Source organism: Thunnus albacares, chromosome 9 (assembly GCF_914725855.1).
Source record: "Thunnus albacares chromosome 9, fThuAlb1.1, whole genome shotgun sequence".
Lineage (NCBI taxonomy): Eukaryota > Metazoa > Chordata > Actinopteri > Scombriformes > Scombridae > Thunnus > Thunnus albacares.
In genome coordinates, this window is record NC_058114.1 from 19,214,456 (window position 1) to 19,231,886 (window position 17,431).

At 38.5% G+C, this 17,431-nt stretch overlaps 1 protein-coding gene and 1 long non-coding RNA gene across 3 annotated transcripts in view; one reads left to right on the top strand and one right to left on the bottom strand.

Moving 5' to 3' along the window:
- Positions 1-9,999, top strand: matk (megakaryocyte-associated tyrosine kinase). Its single transcript, XM_044362674.1, has 13 exons — positions 1-233; positions 460-502; positions 1,785-1,898; positions 1,996-2,111; positions 2,470-2,689; positions 3,836-3,929; positions 4,119-4,184; positions 4,342-4,441; positions 4,649-4,733; positions 5,277-5,350; positions 5,732-5,924; positions 6,252-6,338; positions 8,585-9,999. Exons 3-13 carry the CDS (start codon positions 1,785-1,787, stop codon positions 8,786-8,788), a joined length of 1,353 nt encoding a protein of 450 aa, XP_044218609.1. The 5' UTR covers positions 1-233; positions 460-502; the 3' UTR covers positions 8,789-9,999.
- Positions 5,826-17,431, bottom strand: part of LOC122989658 — a 20,073-nt gene continuing 8,467 nt past the window's right edge. For both annotated transcript variants that reach the window (XR_006405128.1, XR_006405127.1), the window contains 2 exons: positions 13,473-13,560; positions 5,826-5,912 (listed from right to left, as the gene is read on the bottom strand). This is a non-coding gene — a long non-coding RNA (uncharacterized LOC122989658). The remainder of the gene's footprint in view (positions 5,913-13,472; positions 13,561-17,431) is intronic.

A 17,431-nucleotide genomic window follows, 5' to 3' on the forward strand; every position in this document is an offset into this window, starting at 1 on the left:
ACACATCAGCTCTCAGAGAGCAGCCGCAGCCCGTCTGGGGTGTGAACAATCTACAGCGTCGCTTCTGCTAAGTTGTTAAAAAAACACGAAAATTAATGTCACAGCTGGATGAGACAAACGTGGACGACTTCTGCTGAGGATTTCCTGTCGTTATGGTTGTGTTTTCCTTCTGTTTACTGAGCCAGCGGCAGTCCTGAAGAAAAGGCTGTTAGCATCTGTCCACAGAGCCGCAGGTACTGAAACATTCAAGCTGTTCACTTTTAATTTATTCAACAGGAGCTGCCACTATCCTCCTACCCGCTGATGTCCTATTTGTGCTTTATAGTGCTTCAATACATCCCCATTATTAATTTAATCGACAGCAGCTACTTTTAAGGTCCATATTTAGTCGTTCGGTATTCAGTATGATCAGTATTTTATGTTATGTAGTCGTTAGAGACATTTTTTTCTTTTTGACAGGTGACAACACAGAATTAGACCTCCTGCCCCGCACTTGGCAGAGGTGAGTACCGCAGCTCTGATCGGCAAATAAAGTCGTTTATGATTGATATAAGTTAATGTCAGACGCTGAAACAAGTCCCCTCTGTTCTATAGAAATATATTTTGGACTGATGGGCTTATCTTCTGTTAATAATACAATAATTAAAAAACGTCATCTGTGATATTAAAAGTTTGAATCAATTTTAACAGACAGATCATTCTGTTAAGAGGAGCTTTTATATTTATTACATGTGTATGCAATGTAGAAAGTGAAGTCACTGGTTAAACATGTAACCCTTATTTCAGGGTTTCTCGTCTTTTTTTGCCTGTAACCCTGTTTTTAGATACCAAAATTTGAGTGTCACAAACATTTGTATTTTATTCTTAAAATCATGAAGAGAGCACCCATCGATTATATTACACATCTGTATTTCAAACCTACCCAACATAAAATTTTTAAAGCAGAAATCAATACATACAGTACATGTTAGAAATCTTCCAAAATACCATCTTCTTATCAACTAACCCATCTGACCCAAAAGTTGAGAAACTCTGCTGTGTATACAAAGAAGGTTAAAACCAATATAATGGCTAATGACTAATATATAGTCATTTCCTTTACTCAAAAGTCTGACTTCATTATTTCAGACAGGCCGAGAGATGTTAAAGGACAAGTTCATAATTTTTCAAGTCTGTCTTTAAACAACAGTCGTGCCAAATGAACATTGACACATGTTTTTCTTGGCATAATCATTCCTCTTGTTTATTCTGACTGTTAAGAGGTCCCTTCATAATGCACTTACAATGTAAGTGATGGGGGACAAAATCCACCCTTCTTTCTGTGGAGAAATGTATTTAAAGTCAGATCAAGTAGATGTCTTTCAACGTTACATCTTTTTATAGCCAAAGTTCCTCTTTTTGTTACGATACTTCCACAGCAGCTCAACAGGGAAACACTGTCCGAGGAGACACAAAGAGGAAATGTTATGTTAAAAAGACCGTAAATATGGCAGATATCCACTTAATATGACTAACTCAGACTGCTGAAGCCTCATATAAGCTTCAGATAAACTTTTAAACATATTTTTGCTTAAAATGATGATTCCGCATTTTGTCCCTTATCACTTAAAATAATTTGGAAGGGATCTTCTAACGGTCAGTATGAACAGGAGGAATGATTACAGCAAGAAAAACCTGTTTCAATGTTCATTTGGGCACCTGTTGTTTTCACAGATTTGAAATTTGTGAACCTTTCCTTTAAAAGGGCCAACGCCTCTCTTTTTATTATTCCTCTGCTCCTGCAGATGAGCTGGGCTGCTGGTACACAGTGTGTCGCCAAGGGAGACCACAGGAAGCCCAAACCTGGGGAACTGGCGTACCACAAAGGAGACATCCTCACTATTGTTGGCACGAGCATGGTACTGTCACACTTTACAGACGCTTCACATGTCAGTTAGAGCAAAGCTATTTCTTGCCACCATTTGATGCAAGCAGACTTTGAATTCTCCTTTCTAGAAGAAAGGATACTACGAGGCCAGACACAACACCACAGGAGAAGAAGGACTCGTTAACGCCACTAATGTGCGTGAGAGAGAAGCTCTGCGTGTGGATCCCAGCCTCAGCCTCATGCCGTATGTCTCCTCTTCTTCTGTATTTTACACTTTGCTCACAGAAAAACTCAGCTATGTGTTATTGTTTTCTCACTTCAGTAGGACACATAGTTCACAAGTGGTATAACTGTGAAATACAGACACTCTTGTCTCTAACTTTAGCTGAAGTGTTGATCAACCTTCAAACACATCTTGTGACCTCATTGTGTGGGCTGATGATGGACGTGCACACAAACATTGCCTAAGGATTAATCATTTCAGCTTCCTTTTTTGTTGCGTTAACCACCCTCCTGACTGTGACAAAAATGGGAGTCATTTGGGATGCCAAATGGATCGTGTATCGGTATGAATACACTATCTTTGTGCTGTCTTTAACTAGCTGGTTTCATGGTAAGATCTCCGGCCCAGAGGCAGTGTCTAAGCTGCAGCCGGCCGAGGATGGACTGTTCCTGGTGCGAGAGTCCATCCGCCATCCTGGTGACTACGTCCTGTGCGTCAGTGTCTCCAGAGAGGTCATCCACTACCGAGTGATTTATCAGGACAACAAGCTGACCATCGACAACGTGGAGTATTTCTACAACCTTATTGACATGATAGAGGTGAGAGAAAATGTACTGTTGTTATTTAATGGGTTTGTATTGTGATTATAAATGTTTGCAGCCTTGACAAAATCCAGCACCAATGTGCATAAAAACTCTGAGGAATAACTCATTCAGAATTCATCCATAAAATAGCATCATAAGTAATCAGTTCATCAGTTCAATTCAGCTACTTCTTCCATGCAAAGCCAGTGGTTTACAACCTGGGAGTCAGGACAAGATCAATCAGAGGGGTCATAAAAATATTGGATTATTTCACCTCTTGGGCCTCTAAAAATGCTTCAAATAAAACAACCTGAGTAGAAAGAAAACACTCTCATGTCTATACTGAGGCCATTACCTGTGACAATGTGGAGAACCACTTTCCTGTGCACAAATATATATAACCCTGAAAACCCACCAGCGGAACTGACACTAGTGTAAAAATATATACATCATGTGTCACCACAAGGAAACTTGTGAAAGCAGCCCTTTTATGGTTTATCTATATTGGGCCTGTGTCTGTGTGAGGGTGCACTGAAGGCTCTCGCACAGCAGCATCTTATCAGCGAACAGCAGACAGCTTCAGACGTGAGTCAGACCATCTGACTTAATCCTGCGAGGAAACAGAAGGAGGAGGTTCCAGAGGCGGATTTGGGCTGAATCATGTTATAAGTGCTTCAAAACCAAGCATTGATGTGTCACTTTAGATGAGTGTTTAATTCACATACATCACTTTAAATGATGCAATTCAACTGCAGCCCCTTGATTCTTTATCACTGACACTGCAGAGTATTTAGGCAAATGTTCTGTGGTATAGCTTATATAATTGTTAATTATAACTATTGGTTTGCATTATGCTCTCACTTTTGTAGATGAGCCACAGTGCTGGCCGCAATCTTCAAAGGGCTTCCTGATTTCTAAGGGGGCTTTCATAGCGGGGCTCGAACTACAGTATATGTGTCAAAGTGCCAATAAGATCAGTGTTGACTCCAAGAGCTCGAGAAAATAATAATGTATAAGACAAAGAAGTCTTATCATACGTAGAATAAACAAGGATTCAGAGCCAAAAAAATGAATCAGAAGAAATTATAGATACCAAAGATGAAATACGATCTACTATAAATATATTCCTTTGAACGGTGAACAGTGTTTCCATCTTTGCAGTTCTATTCAAAGAACAAAGGCTCCATTGCTACAACTCTTCTGAAACCCAAACAAAAACATGGAACCAAGTCAGCTGAGTTGGAGCTGTCTAAAGGTAAGTTTGATGTCCAGATTTATTCAGTAGGGCTGAAAAAAACATTAAAAGATCAAGGTTTCTTTGTAAAAATGATTTTAATGAATCATTGGTGGTCATTTTTACTATATAAAATGTTGATAGTAATGATCATAAAGCATGTAAGAGGTGGCAAGTTGTTCACAGTGTTCACGTCTCTCTCCTCTCCAGCTGGATGGTTGCTGGACATCACGAAGCTCAAACTAGGAGAGAATATTGGAGAAGGGGAGTTTGGTGGTGAGTTTTCCTTTATTTTGCCCACTCTTCTTGTTTTTATCAGCCTCTTTGTACCCTCACAATATTTCAAATGTACAATATGAAAACCAAAAAAAGTAAAGTGTTGTCTTAGTTATTAAATGTAGTCTAATGGGTGAATTATGTGTGTGATCCTCAGCTGTTTATGAAGGGGACTATATGGGCCAGAGGGTGGCAGTAAAGATCATTAAATGTGATGTCACAGCTCAGGCCTTCCTGCAGGAGACCACCGTAATGACGTGAGTCTGAAGACGTCCTCGTTATGAATGTTTCCCCCTTTATCTGTGAAAGCATTGAACAATTTGAGAAAGCTGTGTTTTTCAAAGTTTGCTCAATGAAAAATTAACTAATTGTGATCATATCAGTGAAAATATCTGTGCAACCCATCAGTATTTATTTTATGCTGGTGGTCCTGACTTTGTTTTACGTCGATTCACTTTTACCAGGAAGCTCCAGCATAAAAACCTGGTGCGATTGTTTGGGGTCATCCTTCACAAAGGGCTTCACATCGTCACAGAGCTCATGACTAAGGTGCAGCTACATACAGTCATTTATCTGCAGTTCACAATTTCAATTATAAAACATTATTTTATACCAAGAACAGGTAACATAATAAAAGAGTAAATAACAAAATAACAGAAATAGGTAAAAAAATACAAGCCTTGCTACATTACACAATGAAGCAGAAATGAACCTTGTTTGATGAAAATAATTGGTCCGTGGTGGGAAATCTGCTCGATGTAGTTTCTCCTAAACTGCAGCAAGGGAGTCATCTTTGTAACTGAAAGCTAGACTCAATGGACTCTGCTGCAAAATAGTTTTTCTGCAGATTCACCACCAGCAGCTAATGAGAAAACAGTCATAAACATTTAATTAGTTTGCTGAGGTTGTTTGACTTAAATTCTGGGTAATCAAGTCCAAACAATCCAAACAATTACAGAATTGTTTCCTGGTTCTCTGGTTAATGAAATAAGGCCAAAAATCCAGAAGCTTATTGTGGTGGCTTGTCGTCATGTGTGCCAATATTAACTCATTATTTTGTTGTTTTATCTTTCATGTATGTGTGTGTTGCAGGGAAACCTTGTGAACTTTCTCAGGACAAGAGGACGTTCAGTTTTAAACTCTGTCCAGCTGCTTCGCTTTGCACTGTAAGTTGAAACATCAAAGACCAACTTTAATGGTTTGAATGTTTTGTACAGAAGAAACTGTGTGCAGAGTGGTTCGTTGTGTGTCGGGACAGATGCAAAAACTGCTTGTAACTGTATATACTTTACATTGTGTGTGTGTGTGAAGTCATCCCCTATATTTAGACCCTTGATTCAAATAAGGAAAAACTCCTAAAAAAACATTTAATGGTGCAAAAAAGGAAGAAATCTCAGCAAGAGCAACAGAGGGAGGGATTCCTCCTCCAGGACGGACAGGCGTGCAATAGATGTGTGTATAGAATAGAAGAAGAAAGAAAAAGTGAGTGTGTGATCAATCGTGTACTGTACAAAATGAAAATGAGACTCGTTTGCGTGTGTTCGCAGTGATGTGTGTGAGGGGATGGAGTACCTGGAGTCTAAGAAGCTGGTTCACAGAGACTTGGCAGCTCGTAACATCCTCATCTCTGACGACAGTGTGGCCAAGGTCAGCGACTTTGGCCTGACGAAGGACTTGAAGATGTCAGATAACGCCAAACTGCCGGTAAAATGGACCGCCCCCGAAGCTCTAAAGAAAGAGGTCGGTTTGATTGGATTTATTTCTATATGGTTACGTCTCTCTACACCCTGTTTTGATTTTATTTTAGGAAGCTACAAGTCAGTGTGTTCCTTCGGGTACTTCTAATAAAAAAAAGGTTTTTAAGTTTTAATAATGGCTCTGTTCATGGTTAATAAATCATTTATTAATGCCTTTAAGATCTGTAATAATCCATTTTTTTGTATTTCTAGTTTGGTTGGTGTATCTTACTCTAACATAAACTTCTTTGTCTTTTCATTTTGCTCTTTATTTAGCTCTTATTGTTAAATTCTACATTTTATACATGTATATACATTTGTTCCCATGTAGAAATTCTCCACCAAGTCAGATGTTTGGAGTTACGGTGTTCTTCTGTGGGAGATCTTCTCTTATGGTCGTCAACCCTACCCTAAGATGGTATGTAGCACCGGCCCATTAATTACATTAATTCATTATTATGTCACTATTGTGTTGATGTGTGTATTTGTGTCTGTCAGTGTGTTTATTTGGGTCAGCACGTATGAGTTGAACCAGGCCTTACTGACACTCCGGTTATAAAAACAAGCTGCTTTAAATAAATCAGACAAAATTAGCCCTCTGCCGAATTATCTGACCTCTATAGATTTTAAGTGCCTGATATTTAAAATCTGTTGCTCTGCAGTTTTTGTTAATGTGACTTTAACACATGATTTGGTAAGATCTCCACCTTATCTGTATGTCTCTCCATTACATTCCTTTTGTGTTTTGGTGCCCGGCCCAAACAAACATGAAACAGTATGTCGTTGTTATGTAACTCTCTTACTGTGTCATGTCCTGCGTTGCGGCATGTTAGGCATTAGTATAGCAATTCAACTAATCAGTTACCTAAATACTTTTTGAAATAAGCATCCATTACTTACATTACGATATTGTGGTGAGCAGCACGCAATGAGAGGCAGGAAGCAGCTCTCCGCAATGTCAAACCTTTATAAACATACAACACTGGGGAACAAGAGCTTAAAAACACAGCAGCAAATACAGCTTTGGTCAAGAAATGTAACAGCCACCACACTCATGGTTAAAACTGGTTTCTTTTCTGTTTATGCACCTGTTTGTAATGTAGCGACGGCCCTTATTTCCCATCATGCCTAGTGCTGGACTGGGTAGTTTGCTAAGTTTGCTGTTTTATGTTCCAAAATTGTTTGTGTCTGTTCAGAACATGGTGGTTTATGTTGGTAATTGTCGTTTTTTGTGCTGGTTTATAGTTTTAACCATGAGCGAGGTGGCTGTTACATTTCTTGACCACAGCTGTATTTGATACTGTGTTTTTAAGATCCTGTCTCCTGTGAGTTGATAATAATATTGCTGAAACTTGCCTCCTGTCTCTCATTCTTCACCACTTGCCACAATATATGTAGCTAACATGTACAAGGAATCACCAAGGGTTGTCAGTACCTTAATACGTTACTTCTCAGTAGGTAACATTGTTACGTGACAAATTATTTTTCAATGGCACTAATGTTGTAATGTAATAAGTTCATTTTAAAAGTCATGTTACGCAAACTCGGGTCATGTCAGGATTCAAATCTGTGTCATGTAGTAGACATGTCAGTGGAAAGCTGCCAGATCAAGTGGTCACATTCGTCACTATGCCGTCATCTCTGGATCGACTTACTGCGTCTGAGCAGGAAACCACTTCAGGTCCCAGAGTTCATACGTCAGTGAGGACAGAGATTTAGCAGAGATCTCTCTACTTTTACCGCACATTGTTACAGAACAACACAGTGATAGTAGAAATAATCTTATTGTTTTCGATGAGTTACCTAATCTGCCTTATCTGTGTTGGTAGGAAGAAGAAGTTAATCTTTACCTGTTACATAGCCTGTGGGTGTAGTAGGTAGGTGTGGTAACAGGACAAAACATAGCAGAGGATGATGTCAGATCAAGGCCGGAGCATGTTAACACTATAGTGGTGGAGACTATGCTACTTAAACGTAGCCCTGTTTGTCACACTAGTCTCTCTCAGGTAATCTCTGGTGATTTGCATCTTGGCCAGTGAGGACAGCAGGAAGGCTCATGTAAATCCCACGTAGGCCTGTGTTTCCATCGTGCCTGTGAAACATTACCCCACTGAATAAACTATACTGAAACTGACCCTTAAGTAGGATTTACTGTGTGAAGTCAGACTCTAAACTTCATTCCTTATAGTAAAACAGTATATTCAGTAAGTGAAATAAAAGTTTCTAAAAGGAACTCTTCCTCTACATCATTTCAAATTTGTATTTACTTAATAACATTGCACAGTCCTACATTTTAGTTCAGGTAAAAAATATGTTTAATTCACTTATCAGTGTGCTCCAGAGTATGTATTGCAACGTTTCGACCCGCAAGGTCTTCGTCAGGCAAACATTAATGTGAGTAAGAAATAAGCTCAGGCAAAGAATGACACCCCTGTCTGTAGAGAAAACACCCAACTTGGCCCATGAAATACACTTTTTTCAATCATTGTTATTAGTTCTTGGCACCTTTTCCTTTGTTAATGCTTTTTGTCCTGCAGCTGTACCCAACTTATCAATGTGCTCAGTTTATCAACTTGTACTGCAAACTAATGTCACCACCCTTTCCTCTGCGCCCTCTTCATTCCCGCTGATCCTGCTTCCCTCCTTGTTGCTGCCATGTCACAGTCTCTTCAGGAGGTGAAGGAGAAAGTGGAGGTGGGCTATCGCATGGAGGCTCCAGAGGACTGTCCTGCTGGCGTTTATTCCCTGATGAGGATTTGCTGGGAGCAGGAGCCACGCAAAAGGCCTCCTTTCCACAAACTGAGGGAGAAACTCGAACGAGAGACGGGTAAACACAGCCCGGGCCTCAGGATCAGGCCTGGATACTGATAGCAGTTGAGAATCTCAAACTGAAAGAGTGTTGACTGAAAAGCACTCGGCACCACACAAGAGGGGTAAACGTTCTCTTACACTTAACACTTCCAGCAGGATTCCTCTAAACCAGCTGATGTGACGATGATCATGTGACTCTGGGCATCATGTGATGCCTGTGTGCAATTCATGGCTGGATCCATGAATATACTGAACTTTATTGTGTTTGAGCTAAACCAAACGGGATGAAATAGACTGTGGCATCATCACTTTCAAAATCTGATTTTTTTTCTACTTCTTGAAAGATGACGTGGCTCTTAAATTGAACTCAGCTTATTAAAATATAAAAAAAAAACATTTCAAATCAACTCATAGAAGAATGTATAGCTACTACTTGTGAAGTCTGTTGACACTATGCTTGCAGTGCCTCCAGCCCCCTGCAGGGTCGCAGGGGGCTGGAGCCTGTTCCAGCATATCCCAGCATGCATTAGCTGAGAGGTATGATGCACCCTGGACAGGTTACCAGTTTGTCACACATTAGATTAGGAATCTATAACAGTTATTTGTCTAAAAAGGAAACTTGGCCTTTGTCCGTTAGTTATGGTCAGCGTGCTTGAGGTGGACTTTGATTCAATTCGTTCAAATTTTAATTTCAAGATTAAATCTATGTGTAATATGGCATTTATTACTACTTTTTCTACCATCTTTACAAGGATTTTGAGATTAAATGAGCGACTTTGTGTTATCCACCGTCCTCATGGGATCTTCTGCTTTTTGCAGGTACAGAATGACTTTCCTAATCTTTGGATATAAAAGCTCTCAGACCACAGATGTTTGTTTTAGATACACAAGTATTCTATTTATTACAGTACATATACCACATGTTTCTACTGTGTGTGATTATGTGATTATCAGCTGCTTTTTTAAGTAGAAATGCAATAAAATGTTAATCTGTTTAATAATAGTAAAATATTTTCACTTCAAAACCCAAAGATGAAGCCTCTTTTTTTGTTGTCACGATATTAGACCAAATTGAAGATGTTATTAGATTTAAGTCGCTGTAAGCCCGGTATTTGTCTCTCTCCCAGGAGATGGACCCCAAATTGAGGCTTGATCCTCTGTCTCGTGTTATCGTACAGTGCGAGCGAGGGTCCTCCCCGATTTGTTCAATCTGCTCTGTGTTTTCCAGAAGCTCTCTAATGGGATAAGCAGCAATTTTCTACACAAGGATTTACAGAACCGTAAAAAAAATTATAATAAAAGATTTGCTGTCTTTATTGGGTGAAGGATTTTTTTTTTATTCCTGAATATCAGCAGATGTTTCCTCGCTGTGTGTGCGGGTGTGTTTCTGTAGCACAGATGCAGGGATATCAAGACAAAGCCTTTATCCCGGTATCCATATGTTAATGGCTGAGCTCTCAAGACGTTTTTCCCAGAAGGTTTAATGCCTTCTAAGGTGTGCTTTCTACTAATTCTTAGTGAAGCGCTTATCCACTGAAGCGGTGGCATGGATTGGCAGACAATGAGCTGCCAGCTGTTCCTCAAGAGAGGAAAAACAATAGTCCTCTTTCTAAAGCATTTTTACTTTTCAAAGCCGTAAAGAGACAGGTATAACTATTATCATTATTAATATAATTTTATTAGTTACACCTGAGCTTTTTATACTATGATGTGTCAAAATGTCGGCTGTGACGAAGGCAGATTTTGGCAGCCAATATGTAGTAGGACAGTGACACTTTGTTGTCTTGATCCCAACACATTGGATATGAAATTATGATTGTAAGGATAAGTGTTGACTTTCAGTTTTACTTACAGGTGATGCTGCACCTGGTGTTTGCATCTTCTTGTGAGTCGTCTATAATGCTGGTGTTGTCTTCACTGACGAGTCTTTGAGGCATGCAGAACTACATTCTGGAAAGTACTGAGAGTTGTAAAGTCTTGTTTATTCACTATTCAAATTATTCTTCTGGCACCCTCCACTACAGTGATGCTCTTAAATTCTGTAGGTGCATTTAGTAAATTTATTCAGATTTTTCGGCCTCATAATGGCCTTCTAGTTTGAGCAAGAACATCAGACTCTCAAATATCACACCAAGAATCAACTCCTTTTCTGCATAGACACACCTGCTGGAGAAACAGTTGTGGTGGTTAAAAAAACAACCACGTACCAACCAACCATGGGAACCATGTATAGAAAGTGCTAGAATTCCCACACCATTCATCTGATGTGGATGTAAACACCATCAAATTAAAGGTGAAAGTCATCATGTCCTAAATTATAGACTACCTACCACTTTCAGACCGCACTATATATAGGACCTTTTTGGGCCTTTGTACAGGTTTAGTAACAATTATGTTGAGTCCAACACATGCATGCAAACACTAGCTTTTCATCTAATGTAGTTATTAGCTGCTTAGCATATTATGGCATAATACCTTTGATTTGTGTGCAAGATAAAAATGTGTCTTTTCCAGACCTAATGGTAACAGCAGTGCACCTGCAGCAGTGTTAATAGAGATGGTGCACACTAACCTAATGGGGCCTATCTTGGTTAGGTTAGGCCCATTTTATTACTGCAACCAACGATTATCTTGATTTTCTCAATTAATCGATTAGTCATTTGGTCTATAAAATATCAGAAAATGGTGAAAAATAATGATTGGTGTCCTTCAATGTCTTGTTTTGTCCTGAACAGTCCATAACCCAAAAATATTTAGTTTACTATCATAAATATTTTTTTTTAAAGTCCAAAATATTCATATTTAAGAAGCTGTAACAAAAAATGATTAAAAAGATTAATTGATTATCAAAACAGTTAGCGATTAATCATCTGTTGATCAACTAAGCAGCTGTGGTTCATTTAAGTTTTTGCTAAAATGATGAGATGATGAGCTTCCCAGCTACCGTAGCTAGCAGTGGTGACAGTGTTCACTACTGGTTTGATGTTGCTGACTGAAATGATTAAACAGCCTCTTGTGTGTACAATTCACTGTTAAAATAACCCCACTTTTAGTTTATAGGTGTATATCAGTTAAAAAAAAACATTGAAAATATACTATAAAAAACTATATAACTAAAAACATTTTATTGTTAACATTGACTAACATCACTAACATCAGAGAAAATATTTAAGACTTTTGCAAATGAAATTTAAGACTTATTCAAGGCTCTTTTTTTTGAGAAAACTGAATTCAATGCTTTGAAGACGTTTCAAAACCATGTAGACATGAAATTTGCCACAGTCTTAAAGATTTCAGTGCCACCAACAGGTGAAGTCAAAATGTCAACTTCAGTCTTTCTTATCACCTTGACCATGAGAACTTTAAAGAGCTCAGATTACCAAAAATGCATGTATCATTCATGTCACACAGTTCTCATCAAAGTCAAAATGGTTTTCTGTTCCAAAACTATGTGTTTTGAGTTGGAGTCAGAGTCGTATATTTTGTGTTTATAACTTCATACCACAGATTCCAGCTATTCAAAGCAAATACATATCATGTCTCAATGTAACTGATGGACCTTCTTCTCAGGTTGATTATTTGAACACTTGAAAGAAGCAACACTGCCACACACATTTTGTCAACAACAGCAGTTTTCTACAGTTTGTTATTTTAAATGAGGTCAGTATTAGATGATGCCAGTTTGGGTCAATAGTTTGGCCGGGAATCAAGAGGTTAACCAATTAAAATGCCGTAAGAATTAACTGTGTGACGTTTAGCCCACCACACACTGTACAATGGGTAAGTAAGTCCGGGGCTCAGCAAGGTCAATATGAGCCTTGTTGAGAAGGTCTAAGGTCAAGCAAAGCAGCAGCCCAGCTTTCTGAGCCGATATAGGTATTAGACACTGTTTTCTAAGAACAGCAACTTATATCATCTGTTCAGCGCGTCATCTATGAGAGCAGCTTCCATCTGCTTCAGCAGCAACAATAATACATTAAAACTGTTTGATGCCATCTCAAAGGTAAATTGTAGTATTTGTCAACCTGGGTATAATTCTCAAAGTTCGGTCCATTATGACTATTGGTCATGATAACATTTTACTCACTGACTCTGGTGAGGATGACAGTGATCAGGTCATGAACTTCAAGCCTCTTACAGCTTACTAGAAATGATCTCAGACAATCTGAAACAATGAGTCTTTGACCTGGACTCAAAATGAACCCAGAAGGTCAGCCATGGAAATGCCCCCGAGTGAATGCTTATGGGTCCTAATGGTGGTGTAAACACCTGATGATAATAACAACCTAATGCTTTAGACTTTTCAAGACCAGGGCCGTGCAGAGACCTTTAGAGGGACAGGTGCTCAAAGTTGAAAAAGGGGCACATAGAACAAGATTTTAAAACACCATAAACCGACATAATTAATAATAATAATAAATGTCCGCAGATAGGGTGAATATTATATGTTTAACTGAGCTTAGAATGCAAATGAATCTGTTAATTTTTACTGTTTCTGCTTTCTACAGAGCTGAAGTTTCACCCCATAGCGACACATGATGGAACAATCTTTTCCCTAGTAGCAGCACAGCTGTGTCGTTAGCTGGCAGCTAATGGCTACTTGCACTGTGAACATCGTGCATGGCAAATAAACACAAACATGCAAGTTCACTTCGTCTTGTAAAATACACCAAACAATGCTGAATACTATAAATATAATGTGATAATCAATCAAGTGATTATAAACACAAATTAAACTCACCATCTAAACGTTGCTGCTGAGCATCTGTCTGCGGCGGCGTCCCAGGGTTGCAGCTGCAACTCCGGCATGTCACAGGTGACCTTTCAACCTGCCGCAGGTGAAAAGTCATCATGTGACATAAACTGAGTGACAGCAGCCAGGTAATTTTATTTATTGCTAAATTATTATTAATTGTTAAATGTTCTTCTTGATAAGGGCCACTTGAAAGAAGCAACGCTGCTACACACATTTTGTCAACAACAGCAGCCCTCTACAGTTAGTTTAAATGAGGTCAGTGTTACATGATGCCAGTTTGTATCAATAGTCTGGTCAACGGCTTCATTGCCTGAACTGACTGTGTGAAGTATGTTTTGATCAGCACACACTGTACAGTAGGTAAGTGAGTAAATCTGGCTCAGCAGAGTGTACATGAGCTTATCTATGTGTGGAATCACAACTCCAAAATGGGTTTTCTCATAATCATCTATGTTTGTTTATTGCAGTCATTTGAATCTCTGACATTTTCCTCTGTTTATGTTTTTCGCTGTAATGATCACAGTAATAATGTCACCGCTCCTGTGAACACAATGGCCCCTCAAGTTTAAACGTTTTTAATAACATATTTGAAGTAGTGTAACCTAACTGCACATCATATATAACAGCTGTAAAATCTGCGAAGTTCAAACTGTGCGAAGACAAATATAACACATCTTTCAGCAGCAGGTATTACATACATGTTTTGCTGCTGGCAGTCATTGCATCAGTTAACACTGTAGAGACTAGACCTTAATATGTTGACAGTATTTATGGTGCCAAAGCGTCTCTACTGGTGGGATCAGCTGTAATGCAATTATGAAAATAAGGTTAAGAGGTTAAGAGCAGCCTTCTGTTGGTCAATATTTGACATCAGACGCTTACATGACGTGATGGACTTACTGACTGACGAATGCATACTAAATTAATAATCTTATTTTGTCACGTTATGAAACGATTGCATACATTTTTATTGTAAATGCCAACATATAGTTATAAAATAAATATATTAAATCTAATAATTAATATATATGTAAAACTTTAGTGGGTGTGCATTTCCTTCCCTCAAAGGCTTTTGGTTGGAGGAGAAGTCAGTATTTATGATAGAAGAATTTGATTTGCTATGCACACGCTGTAATCAGCTGATTGGTTGAATACAGATAGCAGTCTGTAAAAGCAGTTAAATCTGTGTCGCTTCACCATGAACATACTGTTCGACTGGACATATGTAGCACTATATGAATAGTATTTTTTTAATCTAATTAATAAAATTTTCCCATGTCTGCCATGACACTTACAAGTTAGATGCACAAGGCTCAGATCATCATCACCAAATGAAGAATTCAGAGAGCAACTGTGTGTGTAATTTTTTTTTTTTTTTTAAATTAAAAAGAAAACTTGCCCTGAATATGGGTCAAACATACTTGACTCATGTCTTATGATTGCTGTGTCTCTTTGGCTTTAAATTCAGTAAAGCATCTTGATGCTCCTTAATATGACAGGCCTGACATCCACCTTAACAGACCAGCAAGGAAGATGTTTTGGTTTCGATCTTAAAGGTGCAGTGTGTGGAATTTAGTAGCATCTAGCAGAACAGACTTGGCAGAAATGAAAAATAAAATCCTACAAAAAGTCATTCTGCTTTTAGAAACCATGGTACATACCCGTATAGCTGAAATTTAAGGGGCCTGCTCACCATCACAGATGTTTTCACTTATTTTGTCTAATTATATTGAAGTTAGTTGGAGCTATGTTGGGAATTATGTGAAGTCACCAAACTACAGTGTGAAGAAAATATCAGTATCGAGGAAAGTTTTACAAATATAAAACCTCCATTGATCAAAAAATCATAGTAGGAAGAGTCACTATTGACCTTGTTTGCAGTTCGAGGTGTCCTGTCAACAGTTTTATTGATGTCTCTTTTACAATGGTGGTCTATGGGGGATTTTTCGCTACAATACTGTGAGTGGCCACTGGGAAAAATTAGCTGCAATGCTGGGCAGTGTCGCCCTATCCAGCTCTTATTATACATCCATACCTCCAGCGCACAAACACTGAGAATAGACTTTGCGGTGACATAGGAGACATCTTTTGTCCAGCAGTTAAAACTTTAAATATGAAAAAATTTGCATGTTCATAGATTCTGTATTTTCAATGAAGGATGAGGAGGAGATGTAATTTTAAGGATTTTAACAAAATAATTAAAAAATAAATAAATAAAACATGTCACACACAAATTATTATTATTTAATTATTAAGTAGGAGGGGATCTTTAAAATTTAACAGGCATAGCAACAGTAACTAAGGCGGGGGGGGGGGGGGGGGGGCTTAGTGAACAAACAGTTGTGTTCTATGGAAGCTCTTTGAATACAATGTAGCCTTGCTATTAGTGTCAGTAGAGAAGGAACTTGTGTTACCAAGGAAACAGTCTCAACAGTTTTATAGAATGTGGAAGTTCTAACCCAAACAGAAGAGCCAATCACAGGACAATGCTGTCCTGTGATTGGCTCTTCTGTGTGTGTGTGTGTGTGTGTGAATGTGCCTGTTTCCACATTCATCTAGGGACTCACCTCCCTTTCACGTGAATCAATCATTTTGAGATGAAGATTTGGCTTAAAGTTAAGGTGAGTTTAGCATTATGCTAAGGTTGGGGTTAGGGTCAGGTAAAGGATGGATTAAGGCTGAGGACTTAGCTGCAGTGGCCTGGGGGTGTGCAGAACGTTGCTGTCTCCCCCTGCCTCCTTGGAAAAAGAGGAAGTGTCTAATGTAACTGTCTATGTTTTGTTATGGTGTGGAGTTAAGCCAAAATACTGTGCTTCTAACATAAAATCAGAAATTATTGTCAAAATCACTTAAAATATACAAGACAAACAAACCAAACTAAACTAAACTGCTTGAGACTCACACAAAAAAATGATATATACAATATTTACAATATTCACAAACAGACAAGAGACATTAAGAGACTCCAGGAAATTAATGTAAGTCAATGTAATGTCCTCTGAAGTGATGGAAACACAACTGTGTGTGTGTGTGTGTGTGTGTGTGTGTGTGTATGTGTGTGTGTGTCTATGTGTGTTTTGCATGACAGACACACACACAGATCTAGAGAATCACATGCATTTGCCTTCCATGTCACACTTCACCCTTTCTCCTCCCTCCTCCTCTCTCCCTCCCTCTTTATCTCTCCACCTCCCTCAGTAAGCTGACACTGCGCATTTACACGTTAGCTGCTTTTACCTCTAATAGGATCAGGGGGACTTACATTGTCATCTGATAAAACTAAGCAGCTTGATAACTACACTGCTCCTTCTTAACCAATTTATGCTCAATTATGCAGAGAGACAGAGAAACAGTGGAAGGACAAAAATGCATTAACAAAATCATGAGGGGATAAACGAGCACCTTAGACTATCATTACCTCATAAGCTTGTTGGCAGTGAGAGTCATTTAACCAACAGACTGGTGACTCTAATGGAAATGAAAGACTGATGAGCCAAATTGATGTTATTGCGCTTTAGCTCTAGTTTTCTGCTCTGAAAAGTAAATAATTATTCATGATTTTAATAATTTAATTTGAGTCTTATATTTTAAAGATTTGATTATATTGTATTACACTGACACAGATATTGATAGCTTCAGTACCTCAGTGACGGTATTTATCTCTCAGAAGATTGATGACAACCACTGGCCACATGGCCTTTTATTTTCTGCGTAAATGTGCACAAACAGACACACAAACACTGTTGTTTTGGGAAGATTCTTTTTTTTACTGACCTTCATCAGGTTAAATATAAATAAAGTTGTTTATGGTTATTTAGTGTTTTTTATCACTGAATTTTTATATGCCAGAGGAGATTCTGACTTTCTGCTCCTCAGAAATTGTCCAGATAGTTCAAGATGCCCAATAAATATATCCCACTGCCTGAGTTTACTATCATAAACTT

Bases quoted from the DNA above. Each gene is read 5' to 3' on its own strand.
- matk (XM_044362674.1), top strand. From the start codon at position 1,785: ATGAGCTGGGCTGCTGGTACACAGTGTGTCGCCAAGGGAGACCACAGG. The intron at 4,185-4,341 runs GTGAGTTTTCCT...TGTGATCCTCAG, and splicing joins TGGAGAAGGGGAGTTTGGTG to CTGTTTATGAAGGGGACTAT. The intron at 6,339-8,584 runs GTATGTAGCACC...GCCATGTCACAG, and splicing joins GTCAACCCTACCCTAAGATG to TCTCTTCAGGAGGTGAAGGA.